At 49.1% G+C, this 17037-nt stretch overlaps 2 protein-coding genes across 5 annotated transcripts; one reads left to right on the forward strand and one right to left on the reverse strand.

Annotated features, from left to right (window-relative positions):
• Positions 1–3725: 3725 nt before the first annotated feature.
• Positions 3726–14129, forward strand: LOC146259971 (uncharacterized). 4 transcript variants are annotated; one of them, XM_084669960.1, is made up of 3 exons: positions 3726–4083; positions 4186–4284; positions 6244–14129. In XM_084669960.1, the coding sequence occupies exon 3, from the start codon at positions 6375–6377 to the stop codon at positions 12852–12854; it is 6480 nt and encodes a 2159-aa protein (XP_084526086.1). In that variant the 5' UTR covers positions 3726–4083; positions 4186–4284; positions 6244–6374; the 3' UTR covers positions 12855–14129. The 4 variants fall into 4 exon arrangements, with proteins under 4 accessions (XP_084526086.1, XP_084526084.1, XP_084526085.1 ...); XM_084669958.1 differs by having other exon boundaries at positions 3726–4064; XM_084669959.1 differs by having other exon boundaries at positions 3726–4064; positions 4189–4284.
• A 540-nt stretch (positions 14130–14669) lies between these two features.
• On the reverse strand, positions 14670–16608 carry LOC146259972 (bone morphogenetic protein 2). Its single transcript, XM_084670650.1, has 5 exons — positions 16125–16608; positions 15826–15965; positions 15599–15715; positions 15328–15508; positions 14670–15225 (listed from the first exon to the last, which is right to left on the reverse strand). Exons 1-5 carry the CDS (start codon positions 16423–16425, stop codon positions 14816–14818), a joined length of 1149 nt encoding a protein of 382 aa, XP_084526776.1. The 5' UTR covers positions 16426–16608; the 3' UTR covers positions 14670–14815.
• Between the last annotated feature and the right edge of the window lie 429 nt (positions 16609–17037).

Below are 17037 nucleotides of genomic sequence, written 5' to 3' on the forward strand. Positions count from 1 at the left end.
CTCCCACAAGACCAAGATGATATCCCCATGGTCGAAAGACAAGACTACCACCAAATGCCTAATTTCTCAACAAAAAACAGTTCCCTATACACCTTCTTGTTCTTCCCGAACTTCAGCTACAACAATGCTGCGTGTCCCACAAAAACAGCAAACCTCCAGTATGTATTGCAGAGACCCCATGTGATCTTCCAAGGGGACGACTGTAAGAGTACCCTGCCAGTTTGCGCCTGAGCCTGACCCTCCCCTCTTTGAAGCGTCTCCATCTCGCCCTTCACACTTCATGTCTCTCCTGAATGAAAGGCTTCATCGTTGGAGGAGTGTAGATGTGAAGCAGGAGTGGCCTGCCCCGTCAGCTGCCTGGCATGCCTGGACTGAGAGCCAGAGACCGTCAGCCTACCAGCTGCTAACGTTAGCAATCTCCTCCACAGACACACCCTTTTGTACACATACTGTGTGTACGCGTGTAGATTAGAAGAGAGGTGTGTGAGATAACGGAAGTGACTGAGATTAACATCTGATCTGGGCCTTTGCAGGTTGTTAGACAGACATGGCTTGCAGTGTGATTGTGTGTGTATGTGTGTGTGACATCAGGCTTTGAGGGATTTCTGTAATTAGATGAAGCTAACAGGCAGAGAGAGGGAGGTGGGATCAGGCTGGGTAAACCAGAGGCTCAAGTAATCAAGGCCAGACCCTCCAGCATTCTGCTGGAACCATCAACCCAACCCAATTATCCCATCATAAGGACACAGATTTGAAAGTTTGAAGCTAAGGCGTTTCTGGCTCCCATCTGATCCAATCACAATGCTCCCCACGACTGTGAGAGGTTTACAGATCCAAACATATTAATTTGATTTGAGCTCAGAAAAGCAAGATATCTTTCTTTATTATTTCTCTTCATACTGAGTCATACATCTCAGACTCTTCCAACCAGTTTATTGCCCATCCCCATCCTGGCGCCTGTGTTTCCTTGTGGCCACTAGAGGGTTGAGCTGTGGTCAAGATCAAGACCGGCTCCTTCTCACACTATGGTCTTCCATAATCCTTTATTGCTAACTTTGGTTACATGCATTTATTGTCTGGCAAATGTCTTGTGTGTTTAAGGGTTAAGGGTTATGTCTGAATCTTTCCCAGCATTTCTCTTTCTTGCCTTTTCAACCAATAGGATTTGAGAGAGACTTTGGTTGCATGCATCTATTTTCAGACCAACGTCCAACGTTTTGAGTGCATTCTTCACATAGTATTTAAACACAACACTGTTGTAGGGTTAGGGTTATTTTTAAAACCTTTTATAAATATTTTGCGTTTGTCGATACCGTTTCGGTTAGTTCCTGACTATGAAGGGAGCCAATCCGATATGGATAAGGAATGATGTTTTAGTCATTCCATCTGCATGACAGTGATGCCTGTGTCCCCGAAATTGTGGGTCAGAATGTCTGGTTGGTGTCCTCCATTTCCCTCCAGTCTGTCTGATCCTGTGACTCTGCGGTACCCTTGTTTGTTTTCTCCACCTCTTCGGGTGAACCCAGTCCCTTGTGACACCTGCACTGGTCAGGGGTTAAGTAAGTGTGAAGGATGGTTGGGTGCATGATAGGTAAACTGGGCTGAGAAGCAAAGGCTTGAGAGGCCTAGGCATTTGTTCTACAGGTTGGCTGATTTTAGAAATATTCTGCAGGCCAAGGTTTGAACCTGGTTGGTGATATGGAGGAACCATAGCAACAGGGCAGGTTTCCCCAGCCAGTCAGTTCAGCTAGCTAGCTTTCAGCAGCAAACAGGAACTATGGGCATTCATCCAGCTGCCACTCATCCACATACTGCGGTCAGTGAAACAGAAATACCTGCTTTTACTGGGCAGCCATGACAGTTAGTCAGCCACACTTGTGTCTGCGTGACTGCTCCGTGGATGCTCTGCCAGCCAGCCAGGCATCCAGGCAGCCATCCAGCCACATCCCGAGCACTGCCTTTCCAAGACCCATGTGTGGCTGTCCATCACATGGTCACACAGGCCCAGCCTGCATGCCTGGTATCCTCCAGAGAGAGGAGTCCTCAGCTCCAATCTCCTATTATAGCATTGGCTGGCTGGAGGAGGGTTTGACTGGAGGAACGGATACAAGAGACCGTCTGGGTCTGGGGTTGGAGGCTGGGTTGCTAGGCGGGGTATGAGAGAAGGAGGGGATTTAAGAAAAAAATCATGGTGGTCCAGAAGGTGAGAAACAGTGTGTGTAGAGTGTGAAGAGTGTGCTTGAGAACAGAGGAAATCAAAGACAGAGAGCGAGAGAGAGAGAGAGAGAGAGAGAGAGAGAGAGAGAGAGAGAGAGAGAGAGAGAGAGAGAGAGAGAGAGAGAGAGAGAGAGAGAGAGAGAGAGAGAGAGAGAGAGAGAGAGAGAGAGAGAGAGAGAGAGAGAGAGAGAAAGAGAGAGAGAGAGTGAGAGAGAGAGAGAGAGACGGAGAGAGAGAGAGAGGGAGAGAGAGAGAGAGAGAAATGGAGGTAAAGACAATGGGGGATAGGGAGAGAGGTTACAGATAGCAAGTGAAAAATAGAGAGAGAGAGAGATAGTTGGACTGTAGATAGTAAAGGGAAATGCACTCAGATTGCACTGCTCTAAAATGTCGCCCCAGTGCTGACAGCGCCAGAAACCAAATATCCCCCAAACACTGAAGGGACTTTCCCTCGTCAGAAAAAGTTACCATAAGGAATCACATCTTCATCCCTTGGATCATTTTTAATCCTCAAATGTTTTCAAGAAACTTAAATGTTAGACTTTGACTTCACTAAAAAGTGATAGTCTGCATCTTCCAACAGGCTGTGAAACAATCCCTGAGTATGAGCAACTAAGACAATCTCTCACTTCAAATGTGAACTTGTTACCCTCTCTCTTGAAAGACAAACCCGTTCCCCTTGTGTCTACCCCCTCAGCCAACAGTCTGCACAGTATGTCTGTCCACTCAGCACAGCCAGTGTCAGACGCCTGCAGGAGCGAGGCTGGCCATGGCCGCCTCCAACAGGTGTGACTTTGACATGTGACTGATTAGCTTGGACGTGGAAGGTGTGACGAGATGAGAGACAGGCGGTTACTGTATGAAATACAAGGCTACCGAAATAGCCCAGCTGTCAGATAGAGCAGTTTCCTCCAGTATTGTACACAGGGCTACATGGGCATCACACAGTGATTGACGTTTAGGGACTTGGAAAACCATGGGGGGTCGTATAGAGTTGGGGAGGTGGAAAGCAAGCATGTGGCGTTTGCATGACTTTTAATGGATTCAAACTCATGTCAATGGAATGTTTAAAGTCAGTCTCAAATGGGACTCTTCTCCTCTCCCATTGGCTAATTTTAAGCTAAAGTCACCAACAATCTATATGTCTCTGATATTCACAGCAAGAACATGTTTCAGTCACAAAGCAAGACCACCTACCCTCCAGCAGCCACACCTAGTGTAGCCTGGCCCAGCCAAGCATAGACCCGCCCAGTGCAACCCTGTCCACCAGTTCAGCCTGGGCTGGCTTGGTAAACAAAGCCTGGGTGAGCAGCAGCAGTGTTGAAACCAGACCTTTCCCCTCAGGGGTCATCAGATACTCCAATCCCATCAGCCTCCTCTTCACGGCCAGTGAGTGTGTGTGGAACTCATGCAGCCCAGATTATGCAATATTCTATATCTGACAAGTTGTTTGTATGGAGTCACGGGCTAAATGTTAGCCAACCGCTAACCTAGCCCACCCCTCTGACACCCAGCCCCCCTGTGTGTCCAGCAGCTAGGCCAGTGAAGGCTCCACTCAACCTCCTCACATTGGATGGCCTGTGTAGTCTCATACAAGCACTTAAAGGTAAAGAAGGCTCAGGGTTCGGACCAACGCTCTGCTGGCGACAAAAATAGCCAGTGACCGTTTCCATCCCATCTGAATGCCAGGCTGCTGCCACTTGACACCCAGAGCTTCTTCCAACATGCGGGCTAGCTAACTGCTCCCAGGGTTACTGCTCAGTTTGGCCACGCTGGCCGCCGAGGCTATTTCGGTAGCCAGTCTTTGGTGCTCACCTCTGGGTCCCGTTCACCCATCGCATTTCAATGTAAGTGTGGAGACTTGAAGTGAATTCTGCTACGTTAGCTGCCTTTGGCTGTTTTTTCTTTCGCTTCTGGTTTTTGGTTGTCAGTCAAAAAGTTGCTTACAAACCCTTTTTTTTCTTTCAGCAGGTGTTGTGGATTCATCTTACTCTACTGATTTTTTCTTATGACCTTTTTTCCTGGCTTGTTTTGACCCTATGACCCTATGGGATACCCAATCGGAAGGTGAGGAAGCTTTAGAACTTGAATTTGGTCAATGTTTGCCTTTCCCTGGAGACATGAGGAAACGGATAGATTAGCCAATGTGTTGTGTTTCATGAATACTCAGGAAAAAGGTTTTGAACGACAACTTCTACATGTTATTTGGTAATAGTGAATGATCATTTGACATGAGAAATCATTTCCATTTGATTTTTTTTCAATCAAGCATATAGACAGAACCTTTGGGAGGACTGAGGTTATGCCACAGTATGCTGCATACTACAGTGTACGCTTGATGCACCAAATGCTCAGTGTGGCACTAAACCAGGCCTATCTCTCTACTGTATGGGTTTATCTAGAGCTCCTTTAGGCTCCTTGGTGAGTGAGCTTCTTCTTCTGTGGTTCCCCCTTGGGTATAAATACAGCAGCAGGTGCTGAGAAGGTTCCCTGGTCTACGGATCAGATAATCAGACTCTGGGAAATAACTACACAACAGCCAAACTCTCCTGGAGAGCCAGTGCATTCTCCAGCCTACCATCATCAGTTTGTACTGGATCCAGTTTAGTGTTTTGTATCAAAGGGAAAAGGACTCCTCAGACTTCCAGTCTTTGTTTGGGGGAATCAGTTGAGATGATATCCGTTCGGAGATAAACGTCAATCCATCTTCCACCATGATCATGGCTGTTCTCCACTTCCCATGGTGTTTTAGAAACAAACTCTCTCAACAGAAACACTTTAGCTGCAATTCTTCACATACACATGATGTCAAACATGCTTATCTGTGTTTGTGTTTATCTCTGCCTTGCTGAAGTGGTGGTACTTTTAAGGAGTGGTTTTGAGGGAACATATAAGAGGTGATTTATAGGCCAATGGTAAAGCTCTCGGGTCAGACTGTATATCTGGGTTAATGAGCTATTCTAGGCCCTCACCCAGATAGCTAAACTAAGCTACACAGCTGCTGCTACGTTGGACCGGGAGTGATATGTTGTGATTTACTTGCATTCTCAACGCTCAGTTTAAACTTAGTCGCCATCTACAGCTTTTAGTAGCTGTGCCGTAGGCATGGCTTGTGTAAGCCTCACTCGTTAATCACAGGTGGAATAGATGTTAAGGTCTTACTGTATCTTTTGAAGGTGACCACAGGGCGGTGAGTTCGGGTCCACTCTCTCAACACAGCGCTGCGTACACACACCCGCACGCACACGCGCACAAGCGCACGCGCTATGCTGACACTGGGTAATCTCAAACGGTCCAACAAATAACATGGGATTCCAGTGATATCTGTTTTGGACACACCTTCATGGATTTACAGCAAACTTAGACAGCCATGCCGTGGCCTATCGTAGGTTATACAAGGGACAACAAGAACAGACGTTTTTATGGTGGCTTCCATAAAGATTGAATATTTACGAGGCCCTAGGGTCACTAGTGACTATTTTCAGGCCACTTACTGCCATGGTCATAGCTCATATTCAGGAGGGGACAAGGAGAGCTACACCGTTCGGTCCCTAAAATAGCTTGGCCACGATACGGACTGTTTGTATGTGCTGTACACTGCGACAGGAAGCCTTGGTTTGGCATGTCATGTACACTAAGGTCATCGGTGGATCTATGGGGTTCAAAGGCATGATAAAGCTATTTAATTGAACATGGGCTTGCATGTTATGTTAGGGGTCACATTATCAACATCCCAAAGCCTGGAAAAGGTTGACAATGTGACACATGAATGTACATAATGAAAGATTAAACCCTTGGTTTCAAGGCAGAAAAATACTGTGCCTGCTTTAATGATAGTCAACATTCAGTCTATGTTTGTACATTCAGTACAATAATTCATCCCATTTGTATTTGTCTCCTGTTTGTCTTTCACTCCCACATTTTAGTCACATTCATCTCTCTGATATGTGCATGCAGGCATACTGTACACTAAAATCAAAAGTTAGACGGTAATTCAAATTCTGTTCATCTCTGTCTCCTCTCCAGGCTGCTTGACCCTACTGTGGATGGTGAGCTGACCTGTCAGAGTCCCAACTGATCAAAACCACCAGACAACCTGCTGAGGTCTGAGGTGTGCGACCAGCGACGTCCTCACCGGGACTTCCCGTTTTGCCGCCATGACATGCGTGGAGAAGCGTCCGCTGGGCCACCGCGCCGGAGGGGTCGGCATGCTGCACCACCGCTTCCCCAACGGCTTCACCGAGGTCTTCATGGATGAGACGGACCGTGAGGTCAGCAGCCTGACCGACCGCGCCTTCCGCAGCCTCTGCGTCGGAGACGAGGCTGTCTACAACGATGACTTCTCCTACGGATACTCTCCCTTCAGCTGCCACAAGCCTCTGGTGGAGATGGCCTCGAAAAAGACTCTGAAAGAGGGTTTCTTGAAGAAACAGCTCCAGCAGCAGCAGCAACTTACCAACGGAGGCAGCAGCCCTCAGAGCGGGAGACAGAAGAAGGAGATGTCGTCCACGGTGTCGTCGCTCCTCAAGGCCTTCGGCACTGCGGAGGATGGCGGCGAGGCTTCATTGACTAAGAACGGTTACTCCTGGGATAAGTCGGCTCTCCTCAGCATCCAACAGGAGCTGTCAGAGTTTTCCTCGGATTACCATAGCATCCTTTCTGATGGACAGTTCAACCATTCTAAGAATTCCAAGGACGGGACGTCCAAGAAGTCTGGCAGGGACGGTTCCCAATCCAAAAACAAAAATGGGAAATCCAGCAACAACAGCAATCTGAGGAAACTCAACATCAAAAACTTTTTTCTGCACAGCGAGTTCAGCCCCTTCCAGGCGTGGAGGAACTTACATAGGTTTCCATTCAGCCAGGGGGACATTGTCACCTCCATTATCCCCTCGGACAACCTTCCAAAATGGTATGACTCGCTTCTTTACAAAGAGCTGACGGAGGCACATCGGATAGAGACTCTGCCCACAGAGGAGACAAAAACCTTCCAGGACTCTGCCCCTGTGGAACCCACCCCACCTCCTGCTCCCCCTGTTCCACCCAAGGTCCTGCCCAAACCCCTCATCTCCCTGGCTGAGAAGAGGTGCTCCTCCGAAGGAGGGGAGGCTGGCGCCCCCTGGAGGCGAAACCGAGCTAGAGCCAAAAGTGCCGCCCTGGGTAACAAACCCGGTGTGCTCTCCCCTCCCCACGACACCTCCAAGCAGGCGGACGTCAGTCCATCACCGGGTAAGAAAGAGGTGGAGGTGAAGGCGGTGGAGGAGCCGGGCTCTGTACCCTCGACTCCCTTCAACATCTCCCAGCTGATGACTCCGGTCATCCCGTCCAGACAGTCGACCGAGACCTCGGAGGTCCTGCAGATGGTGTTCTCGTCCTCAGCCTTGGACTTGCCCCTGAGGCCCGGCTCCGAGGCCAAGGTGACCCCCGAACCACCAGTCAAACGGGAGAGCTACAAGTCCATTGCCTCGAGTCTGCTCTTCAATCTGAAGGACAACAGGAAGAGGGTCAAGAGCAGGTACAGCCCGTCCAGGTTCAAAACGTCCGAGCTGACTGACCGCAGTAATCAGTCTCCGAGGTTGGATCCGACTCTCTTCAAATATTCCTACGCTGGATCGGACGGCACCGCTTCTGGTTTCAGCACGCCGGCCATTCTGAAGGATGGACAGCCCATACGCAGTCCGCTCTTGGAGTCCTCCAACGGCCAGACGGTTTCACTTCGGAAATACCTTGAAGCTGAAAGGCCCATATCGGACGATTACTTGATATCAAACCTATTGCAAACCAGAAGAGAGGCGGCGGGCAGCAGGAGTCTGAGTGACTCACAGGAGAACACAGGCACATATGGGGGTTCCCCCTTCATAAACTCCAAGTCAAACAAGAGTCCACTCGCCAACAAACAGAGCTATCCCTCCTTGAACCTGTATAAGAAAGCTAGTCCTGAGACAGAGGTGAAAACACTAAACAGAGACACCCTTTCGGTTCCCAACGACAACCCTGCATGGGAAAGCACCAAAGGAGTGTCTCCCCTGTCGGACGGCACGGCAAGGCCGACCAGAGACGCCACCGAGATGAAAGACGCCAAAGATAAAACGGTGACTACGATGGACATTATCAGAGCTGCCAAGGACGCCATAAGCGCCGCGAAAAACAAAGCCATGGCATCAACTCCAAAAAGCACCAAGAAACAAGCCAAAGAAGCGATAAAGTCGAGGGAGAAGGATGTGGGTGAACAGGCGCTGACTACCAAGGAGCTGACCAGGAACACTGGCGCTGTGTGGTCTCCTGAGGACAACCAACATCAGGCCCCTGATAGGACAGAAGCACAGGATTCCACAGCTGCGTCTAGGAACAGTGGTGCTCGACGAGCGCCACCTCCAGTACCTAGACGAGCTGCCGCCAGACCACCTGAGAAGCACCAGGCCAGGGACGGACTCACCGACGGGGAAACAGGAAATGATGTATCCGTGCCAAAAGAAACGGCGCCAGTTAGAAAGCAAGGCCGGTTGAAACACATCTTCTCAGCCAGACAGAACAACTACATCAAAAGCCAGAGATCCGCGGTGTCAGACGGCGGCGAGGAAGAGGAAGAGGAAGAGGAAGAGGAAGAGGAGGAGGACCTCGAGCCCAGAGAGGAGGACGGATTGAGCACGGACTCAAAGAAAGACGATACACATCCAGAGCCGATAGCGCCAAGAGAGATTAAAGACAGTGAACATATCATTAGTGATTTACATGCGTTGAAGGAGCTGGAAAGGGCAAGGCTAGGCGAGCGAGAGAACGTGAAGAATAAAACGTCGGGCCACATGGAAGAGGAAGCCAAGGTGAAAAACGACCTCATTTCGAGGGAGCTCAGGAACATCAAACGGGGCATGCTGTCGATGAGAGGCAACGCCTTCTCCAAAAGGGAGCCGTTTGCCAAGAAAGAGCCAGAGCAGAGCAAGCGCGAGGCGTTCGAAAAGATCGACAGCAACGTCGTCGTCAACAAATCGCTGATCAACGACAACTACGACAAGGCCAAGATGGCGCTGGAGGAGGTCATAACGGAGAGGCTGAAGAATAAAGGCTCGAACAACCAGGAAGAAGACGGGAAGTCGGTGCCTGAGGGGAAGGCGCAAGAGGACAGCTACGTTGCCAGAGTACACGATCGCAAACAAGCCAGGAAAGACGCCCAAAGAGCTGCGGACGACAAACAAAATGGCGCGGAGGCATCGGCGCTGAGAGAGAAGGAAGTGAGAGAGAGGCTGGGAGATCTGAGAGATCACAACCACATAAAACAGATTCTCTCCCAGACGGAGAACAAACATGGTGACAATCACCGGGCGGGAGCGAAGGTCAATGAGCCTGGCATGGAAAGAGTCGGCGCAGAACTCCACAGAATCATAAATTGGTCCAAGGAAGAACAAGACACGACCCTCGGTGATGGTAGTGGTGAAAATGAAGGGAGGCTGAACGAGAAAAAGCAAGTCCACGTGAATGACGACAGAGACAGCAGTGAGGGGAGCTCTACGAATGTATCACGACAGACTTCTGTCGAAACAAATGAAAGTCAGATGAGGGAAAGGAGAGACAGCAGGTCCGAAGTGCCACCTGTTCCTCCTCGTGTTAAGAAAGGATTGAGTAGAAAAGATGGGAGCAGCGAGAAAGACGCAGAAAGTGTGTGTGAGGACATCTGGCAGAGCATCATGAAGGATAGCGAAGAGTTCCAAGCCTTGAAACAGAGAGGTCAACCCACAGGCCAAGACAGCGAGGCTGCAACCGAGAAAGAAGTCACCCAGAGTCTAAGTTCAGGTCTAGAGAGGAATACTGAAAAGCTCAAGGTTGCAGCAAACACTGAAACGGATGCGCTCAGAACAAAGACTGTCAAAGAACAACCCAAGTCCGAACAAAACGACACCAAGCCACTTGAACAGCCTAAAATTAAGCGGAAGGCCCCTTTACGACCAGATGACGAGAGGGACACTAAGGAACACAAAAGCCCAGCACACAAAGAGGGAGACATGCAGAATCCATCTACTGAAAAACCCCAAACACCTAATACAATTCACCAGGACATCTCTTCTGGTGGAGATGGACTTGTTTATGATGTGGATGTCCATGGAGAGACGGTTTCCCCATCCCTCCATAACGTTCACACGTCCAACCAGAGTCCGCCAGACAGGAGCAGTCAGTCCTCCAAATCGTCCTACTTCTCCGTAGAGAGCACCCTGCACAGAAACACAGATACCGACTCCGCCATCTACCACTCCCTGGACAACCTGATTGATGAGATGGATGAGGTGGAGGAGGAGGAGGAGAATGTCGGAGAGGATCTGGGGAAGACAGAAGTGAAGTATTACACTGTTAGTGACCATGACAGTGATGCGGAAGTGGAGGACATGTCAGAGATGTCTGCTGCTGAGCCAGAAGGGGTGGAAATACCTCACCCTGAGGTCAAGAGAAAAATATTATGGTCGCATGTGGTGAAGAGGAATGATGATGAGGGCCAAGAACCAACTGTGCAATCATCGTCCAGCAGTGATGTGTGTTCTCCAACCAACAACCTATCTCCGGTTGTTCAATCCCTGATCAATAGCAATGTCTGTTCACCAACCAATAACCTATCACCAACCACTCAGTCATCCACCAGCAGCAATGTCTGTTCACCAACCAATAACCTATCACCAATCACTCAGTCACCACCCAATAACTATGTCTGTTCACCAACCAAGAACCTATCACCAACCACTCAGTCACCGCCCAATAACCATGTCTGTTCACCAACCAATAACCTATCACCAACCACTCAGTCACCTGCCAGCAGCAACGTCTGCTCCCCCACCATTGAGAAAACAGCTTTATTCAAAGTGAAGGACAACAAGTTCAATCACAAACGGCCCGTGTTGCAACTGCCCATCCACGACCCAGTCGATCGACCTCAGCTGCCCAGAGAGAGTCTGAGTGCTTCTGAGAGAGGGGAAGAGGATCACCAACATCCCAAAGACAATGTTGACCCCTATCAGCCAGGATATTCTGCCACCAAATCAGATAAACCTTCCATCAAAACGACAGAAACATCCGAGCACGCCACCCCCTCCTCCTGTTCACCCATGTCCCCCTCAAACCTGGCGCCCGACAGCTTCAAGGCCAGCCAGTACGGGTCTTTCCTCGCAGTGCCCCAGGAGAACGACAGAGGCTTGGGCTTGAGCCCTTCATCTGAGGGCAGGGAGAGCCTGGCGGCCAGCACAGCGGACACAGGGGACACGGACACTCTGTCCAACCCTGCCGTCCTGGAGGACACGGAGGAAGAGGCCTCCAAGGTCCCCAGTGAGAGGTCGGGCTCTGTCTGCAGCGGGAACGACTCCCAAGGCCCCAGCAAGCCCCCCGTGGTCCCACCCAAATCGGAGAAGGCCCTCCTGCGGGCCATGAAGCTGACCACCAGGAGGATCCAGAAGGAGGAGGCCAAGAGTAAGCCATCCCACAAGAGTCGTGGCAGCAGCAAACATGGAAGCAACAAGCGAAAAGGGGAGAAGTCGGAGCAGAAGAGTAGCAGTGTGGAGGAGAGGCACCCGGGTTCGGAGGAACACCATGGGGACAGGGCGGAGCATCCCGGCCACAGTGAACGCCGCGACACGACGGAGCGCAGCAGCCACGGCGACGGAAAGCACGGCCGAGAACCGAGGGCGGAACACAGCCGCCGCAACCACGGCAACAGGCACCATCATGGAGGGGGCGACCACGGCGGCCACAACCGAGAGACCGGGGAGAAGGTTCACCCGGGTCCCTCGCCTTCACAGCGTCCCGGACACGGTGCCAGCAAACACAGCCACGAAAAGTACCACAGCGCCGACAGGATCATCAGCGACGTCCCGGTCTACAAAGCCCTGCCCGGCGACAGACACCTTGTCCCTGAAAACAACCAACTGCTCCAAAGGTCTAAGAGTATTGACAGGTATGTCTCTGACAAGGCCGAACACAGGCTCAGGGCGAGTGAGGAGCCGACGTGCGACAGGGCCGACCCGAGGACTCAGCGAATCGAGCGCTCCATCATGGAGCTACAGCAGAGAGGCAGGGTCAGAGACAAGCCCGCCAGAGACAGGCAGGGCCAGAGGAGCCGCAGCATCGACACCTACATCAGCGAGACGGCCGACGCTCCGTCCAATCCCGCTAACCTGTCACGCCAGTCGAGCTACACCGGCCAGCTCTCCCGCCAGTCCAGCATGGAACACACCATCGTCACGCAGTCCTTCCCCATGACTCAGCGCAAGCTCCTCCAGGACCCCGACTCGGGCCAGTACTTTGTTGTAGACATGCCTGTCCAGGTCAAGACCAAGACTTTCTTCGACCCGGAGACTGGGAATTATGTTCAGCTGCCCGTGCGGCCTCCAGAGGGCGCTGTCCCCCAGGCCTCCACCATGGAGGTCCTGAACACCCCGCTGGTGCTGTACCATGGCTTTGTCCCGGTGCCGGTGTCGTCCGTGACGGCGCAGCCGTCGGCGGTCCAAGTCTCCCAGCAGGAGCAGGAGTTTGAGCAGCGTCTGGAGATGGCGAGGCAGAAGCACAGCAGGGAGGGACACCCCTACCTGGAGCCGGTGTACCGATCACAAGACCACATGCTGGGGGAGTTCCTGGGCACAGAGGAACTGGACTGCATGAGCTGATAGATAGCTCTGCTGGTGGCCTTCTGGACCCACTCACCCGGGGGTGACAGCAGCCCTGAGGCAGACCTGGGGGAGGCACTGTAAAGGCAATGTGTGGTGGACTGTGTGTGCTGACTAACTGATTTAAATAGCTTTTGACACGGATTCTGAGTCCTCTTTGTTGTTGTTTTATACAAATGATTGGTTCAGAGGAGGAAGGGTGAGGGGGCAGACTGGTTCAGAGGAGGAAGGGTGAGGGGGCAGACTGGTTCAGAGGAGGAAGGGTGAGGGGGCAGACTGGTTTAGAGGAGGAAGGGTGAGGGGGCAGACTGGTTTAGAGGAGGAAGGGTGAGGGGGCAGACTGGTTTAGAGGAGGAAGGGTGAGGGGGCAGACTGGTTCAGAGGAGGAAGGGTGAGGGGGCAGACTGGTTGTGGCCCTGCTCCCATCCTGAACCCTGAGGGAGCTCCTCCACACTGTACAAAGACAGATACGACTTATACCTGGGGAAAGAGAAAGGAAAGAGAGGGAGAGAGAGAAAGAGAGATAGAGCTTGAATTAATTTGTAAGAAATGGAACTCAAGGATAAATCGCGTTTTAGGTGTCTGGTTTCAGGGATTTGTGAATGATTTGTATAATATTTGCAGTTTGTACAATTTGGCAAAATACTGTATAACAGTGTGAAAAGAACATGGACGTTCCATGTAGACCTACGTTATGTATTTTACATGTAAACAAAGACAGGCAGATTGATTGTAAATCTTAAAATGAGTTTAATATGTTCAACTGAAGTGGTGGTCTCTATATTTCAGTTTTTTGTTGATGTTGTTAAATTGATTTTAATGCTGTGTAAAGTTTCTGTTTCTTTTTCGAGTTATTTTTTCACCAAACAGTTAAATCTCACAATTAGAAGTTTATCTAATTGATTGATAAAAATGAGATTAGATTTCAAGTATTTGCATCGCGTTTCGATCTACGTTTCAGTAAGTCTTGATTAAAATGCCCATTAGGCCGAGTATAATAAAGAATATCTTGCATGCAGAAGTTTTCAATTGATGGAACTATGGTTTTCAATTGATGGAATTGGTGGTGAGTCTGTCAGACAATGTTTTGTTTGATGCTAATATACTTGCGAGTTTGAATGGCATTGGCACAAGTGGCAATACTTTATATATTTTATAACATGCAGGAGCTGTGGACATGTCTTGCACTTTGGTTGTATTTTGCATCCAATGTCTACATAATGCAGGGCTGTATTTTGTCTGTGAACCATTCCAATAAAGACATGTTATGTTAAAGACTGATTCTAGCCATACATTGATACCTTCTACGGTCGAGATTTTCCTAAATATGTCACCCAAAATGTCTGTCTAAAGCAACACAGAATATAGGCTACTTTACGAAGGTGATTTCAATCAGCAGATCAGTGGGCCATCTAGTGTGCGAAGAAGTTCGCTTAATCGCTGAAAACAGATAAAATCTATTTAATAACATAAATTGGATAAAGTGTGAGAACATTACTATCGTAAAAGAAGGTCCAAGCAATTTGGGCATCAGTTTCACAACTTTTTAATTTCGATAATTTTTTAAATATATGTATTTTATTCACATTGTGCAATTATAATAATTGTGCATAGCAACAATTACAAGGCCTACTCTTTGATTTAATTGTGGGTGATATTACAACATCGCTGATAAACTAATAAGTATCTATAATATCTAAGAAGAACAATCGAAAAAATCCATATACCGTAATGGACGGGAGAACTATTATCCCCACCCACGGGAACGCGCGGCATCAGCACCATGGCCAGCACCGAGCATTTGCACAAATAAACCATCTTTTAAATAGTTTATTCCTCAAAAAAAGCGCAACATAGTTTGTACATTTCATTCATTTTCCTGCAGGGTACCCAGTACATAATTTGAATACGAGGAAAATATAAGCTGTAAATTCACAACAACGTGTGTGATGCCAACTCATTCAATGACAGCCACAGCTAATTGCCACCATGTCATCGTATTGTTTCAGAACTACGTTTTCCTCATCGTCGAAATAAAGCAAACTGATAGACTGAAGTTTGTCAGGCACGCAGCACGGTGTATCCACTTCGTTGGAGACCTTTAGTGCATACATGATGGACTGCACAGTCGCGTGGTTGGTGGCGCGGAGACTCTCGCCAAGGGGGAACGGACAAGAACCCTTGCAGTGATAGGTGTTGTATCCCCGCGGGGATATGATCCAGCCAGACCAGCCTATCTCCTCGAAATCCACGAAAAGAGGTACTCTCTGACACGTCAAGGGACGGTTGCGGAGGTAACTAGTTGCCTCGCGCCTCCGCCTCGCTCGGTTGTTCTCTTGATCTCCAGATTCTGCTACATGGTTGGCGTGCCCTGCAAGCGTACGGTACATAACCGACAATAAAACGTTAGCCTATGAAGTGCATCGTCATATATACCCCATTAATAACAACCTTCTCATCATGAAAACAATACCTAGTTTCGGTGATTGGTGATTAGTGGTGCCCGGTCTCCCGTCGTCTGAGAATATCACCAGATAAGCGTCCTTATCTTCCCCCAGCGACGAAACCACAGATTCCACCCAGTCTCCTGAAGGCAGCGTTGTAACTACCAGAACGCCATTGTTCTCCTCGCTGTTCCGGATCCACTTTGACACCTGTCATGAACGATCACAATTTTATAAGTAAATAGTTTTAATCAAAACTTATGTCAGGCGTATGTTTTTCTTCTTTTTTTTTTTTTTTACCGTTTGCGTGACATTGAAGACCTCCCATCCCTGAGTGTGTATTGGCACCAGACGGGATGTGATCAAATTTCCTCTCCAAGGCTTAACTCTGCTGTCCAACACTTCATACAAGTCCACCTGCGCAGAAAGTGTCAGATATTCAGTGGAAATTGGCATACATTTCTACAAACATAGCCTACAACCTATGACGTGGAGAACTACAATAAATGAATCTGCATTCAACTTACTTTGTAGAAGTGGGGTCCATAGGACATCCCTCCAAACTGTCTTTGTTTGTGCCTGAACCAGCGGAACTCCGCCTTGATCATCTTCTCATCTCGTGCAAAAGATGAGAGGTTGAAGAAGTGAAACCTTTCACCTGTGTGTCCTTTGAGAACCAACATACCTAATATTAAACTTACATACATAGCATTGCATAAAACATTCAGAATCTTTCTCAAATTGTCATTTGAACGGTCATGAAAGTTTTTAACACAGGCAGGACAAAGCACATTATGTGCGCAATTACGCACACTAGGTGACCCACCTTTATCCTCAAAGCTCCTGACTACGTTCCCCTCCAAGACCTCATGGTTCCGGGGTGTTCCGTACGAGTCTGCCACGGCGTCGTACAAGTCCAACATAAACTTGGGCGCCTTCTTGTGCGGCCCCGAATAACTCTGAGGCAAACTGTTCCGGTGGAACAGCTCTTCCAGCTTCTTAATAGTTTTGGTTACAGTCGAACGAGGAGCCTCTTTGGACACCCCATCATAAGAGATACTGACGAGAGACACGAGGCTCATCTGCAGTGTGAATATGAGCCAGACGAATAGACTCTTCATAATCATCCTAGCGACTGAGCTTAATCTGTTGAGTTGGTAATTAGTAATATGACTGCCTTTGATACGTGAGAGAGACACCCAGTTTTAGGCATACAAAGGGCTTACAGCTGATTGGTTGGGATCATTGGATGATCATTATAAATCTATAATCAAGTAGCCTAAACGTTTGAAGAGGGTTTGAGTGACAGACGAAAAAAGATAGCCAATACAAATTTAGTTTGTCTAATATGCATGATTTCCAGTTGACCCACATAACCCACAGCGGTTCTTCTGACCCCTTTGTCTTATCAAATATATCCCTGTCAACACGTCAAAAACAAGGAATAGATCACGCGTAGGAGAAAGCGCATGGATGACGTCCATGAATTGGCAACACCAAGATGGATGTTTTGCTGAGTTTGTCCTCGCGTGTTCCACCATTCCGTTTATCCGTTATCTGTATGAGGCCAGTTGGCCATCACAGGAACAAGAGCAAACGAATAACCACACCTGTGACGCAAATGAAAACTAAGGCTTGGCCTCCTTGATGTTGAATCCTCAAAAAACTGCGCTGGTCCTTGTGTCCATGGCACCGCACGCTGGGAACTCTCCGTTTGGGTCTTGTTTGAAGAGTGACTC

Source organism: Hypomesus nipponensis, chromosome 13 (assembly GCF_054491055.1).
Source record: "Hypomesus nipponensis isolate SF chromosome 13, ASM5449105v1, whole genome shotgun sequence".
NCBI classification, from domain to species: Eukaryota; Metazoa; Chordata; class Actinopteri; order Osmeriformes; family Osmeridae; genus Hypomesus; species Hypomesus nipponensis.

Excerpts from the sequence above, each read along its gene's own strand:
- LOC146259971 (XM_084669960.1), top strand. The coding sequence starts at position 6,375 with ATGACATGCGTGGAGAAGCGTCCGCTGGGCCACCGCGCCGGAGGGGTC.
- LOC146259972 (XM_084670650.1), bottom strand. The coding sequence starts at position 16,425 with ATGATTATGAAGAGTCTATTCGTCTGGCTCATATTCACACTGCAGATG. Across the intron at positions 15,966-16,124 it reads CAGGAGCTTTGAGGATAAAG|GACACACAGGTGAAAGGTTT; the intron begins GTGGGTCACCTA and ends TGGTTCTCAAAG. Across the intron at positions 15,226-15,327 it reads TCACCAATCACCGAAACTAG|GGCACGCCAACCATGTAGCA; the intron begins GTATTGTTTTCA and ends GTACGCTTGCAG.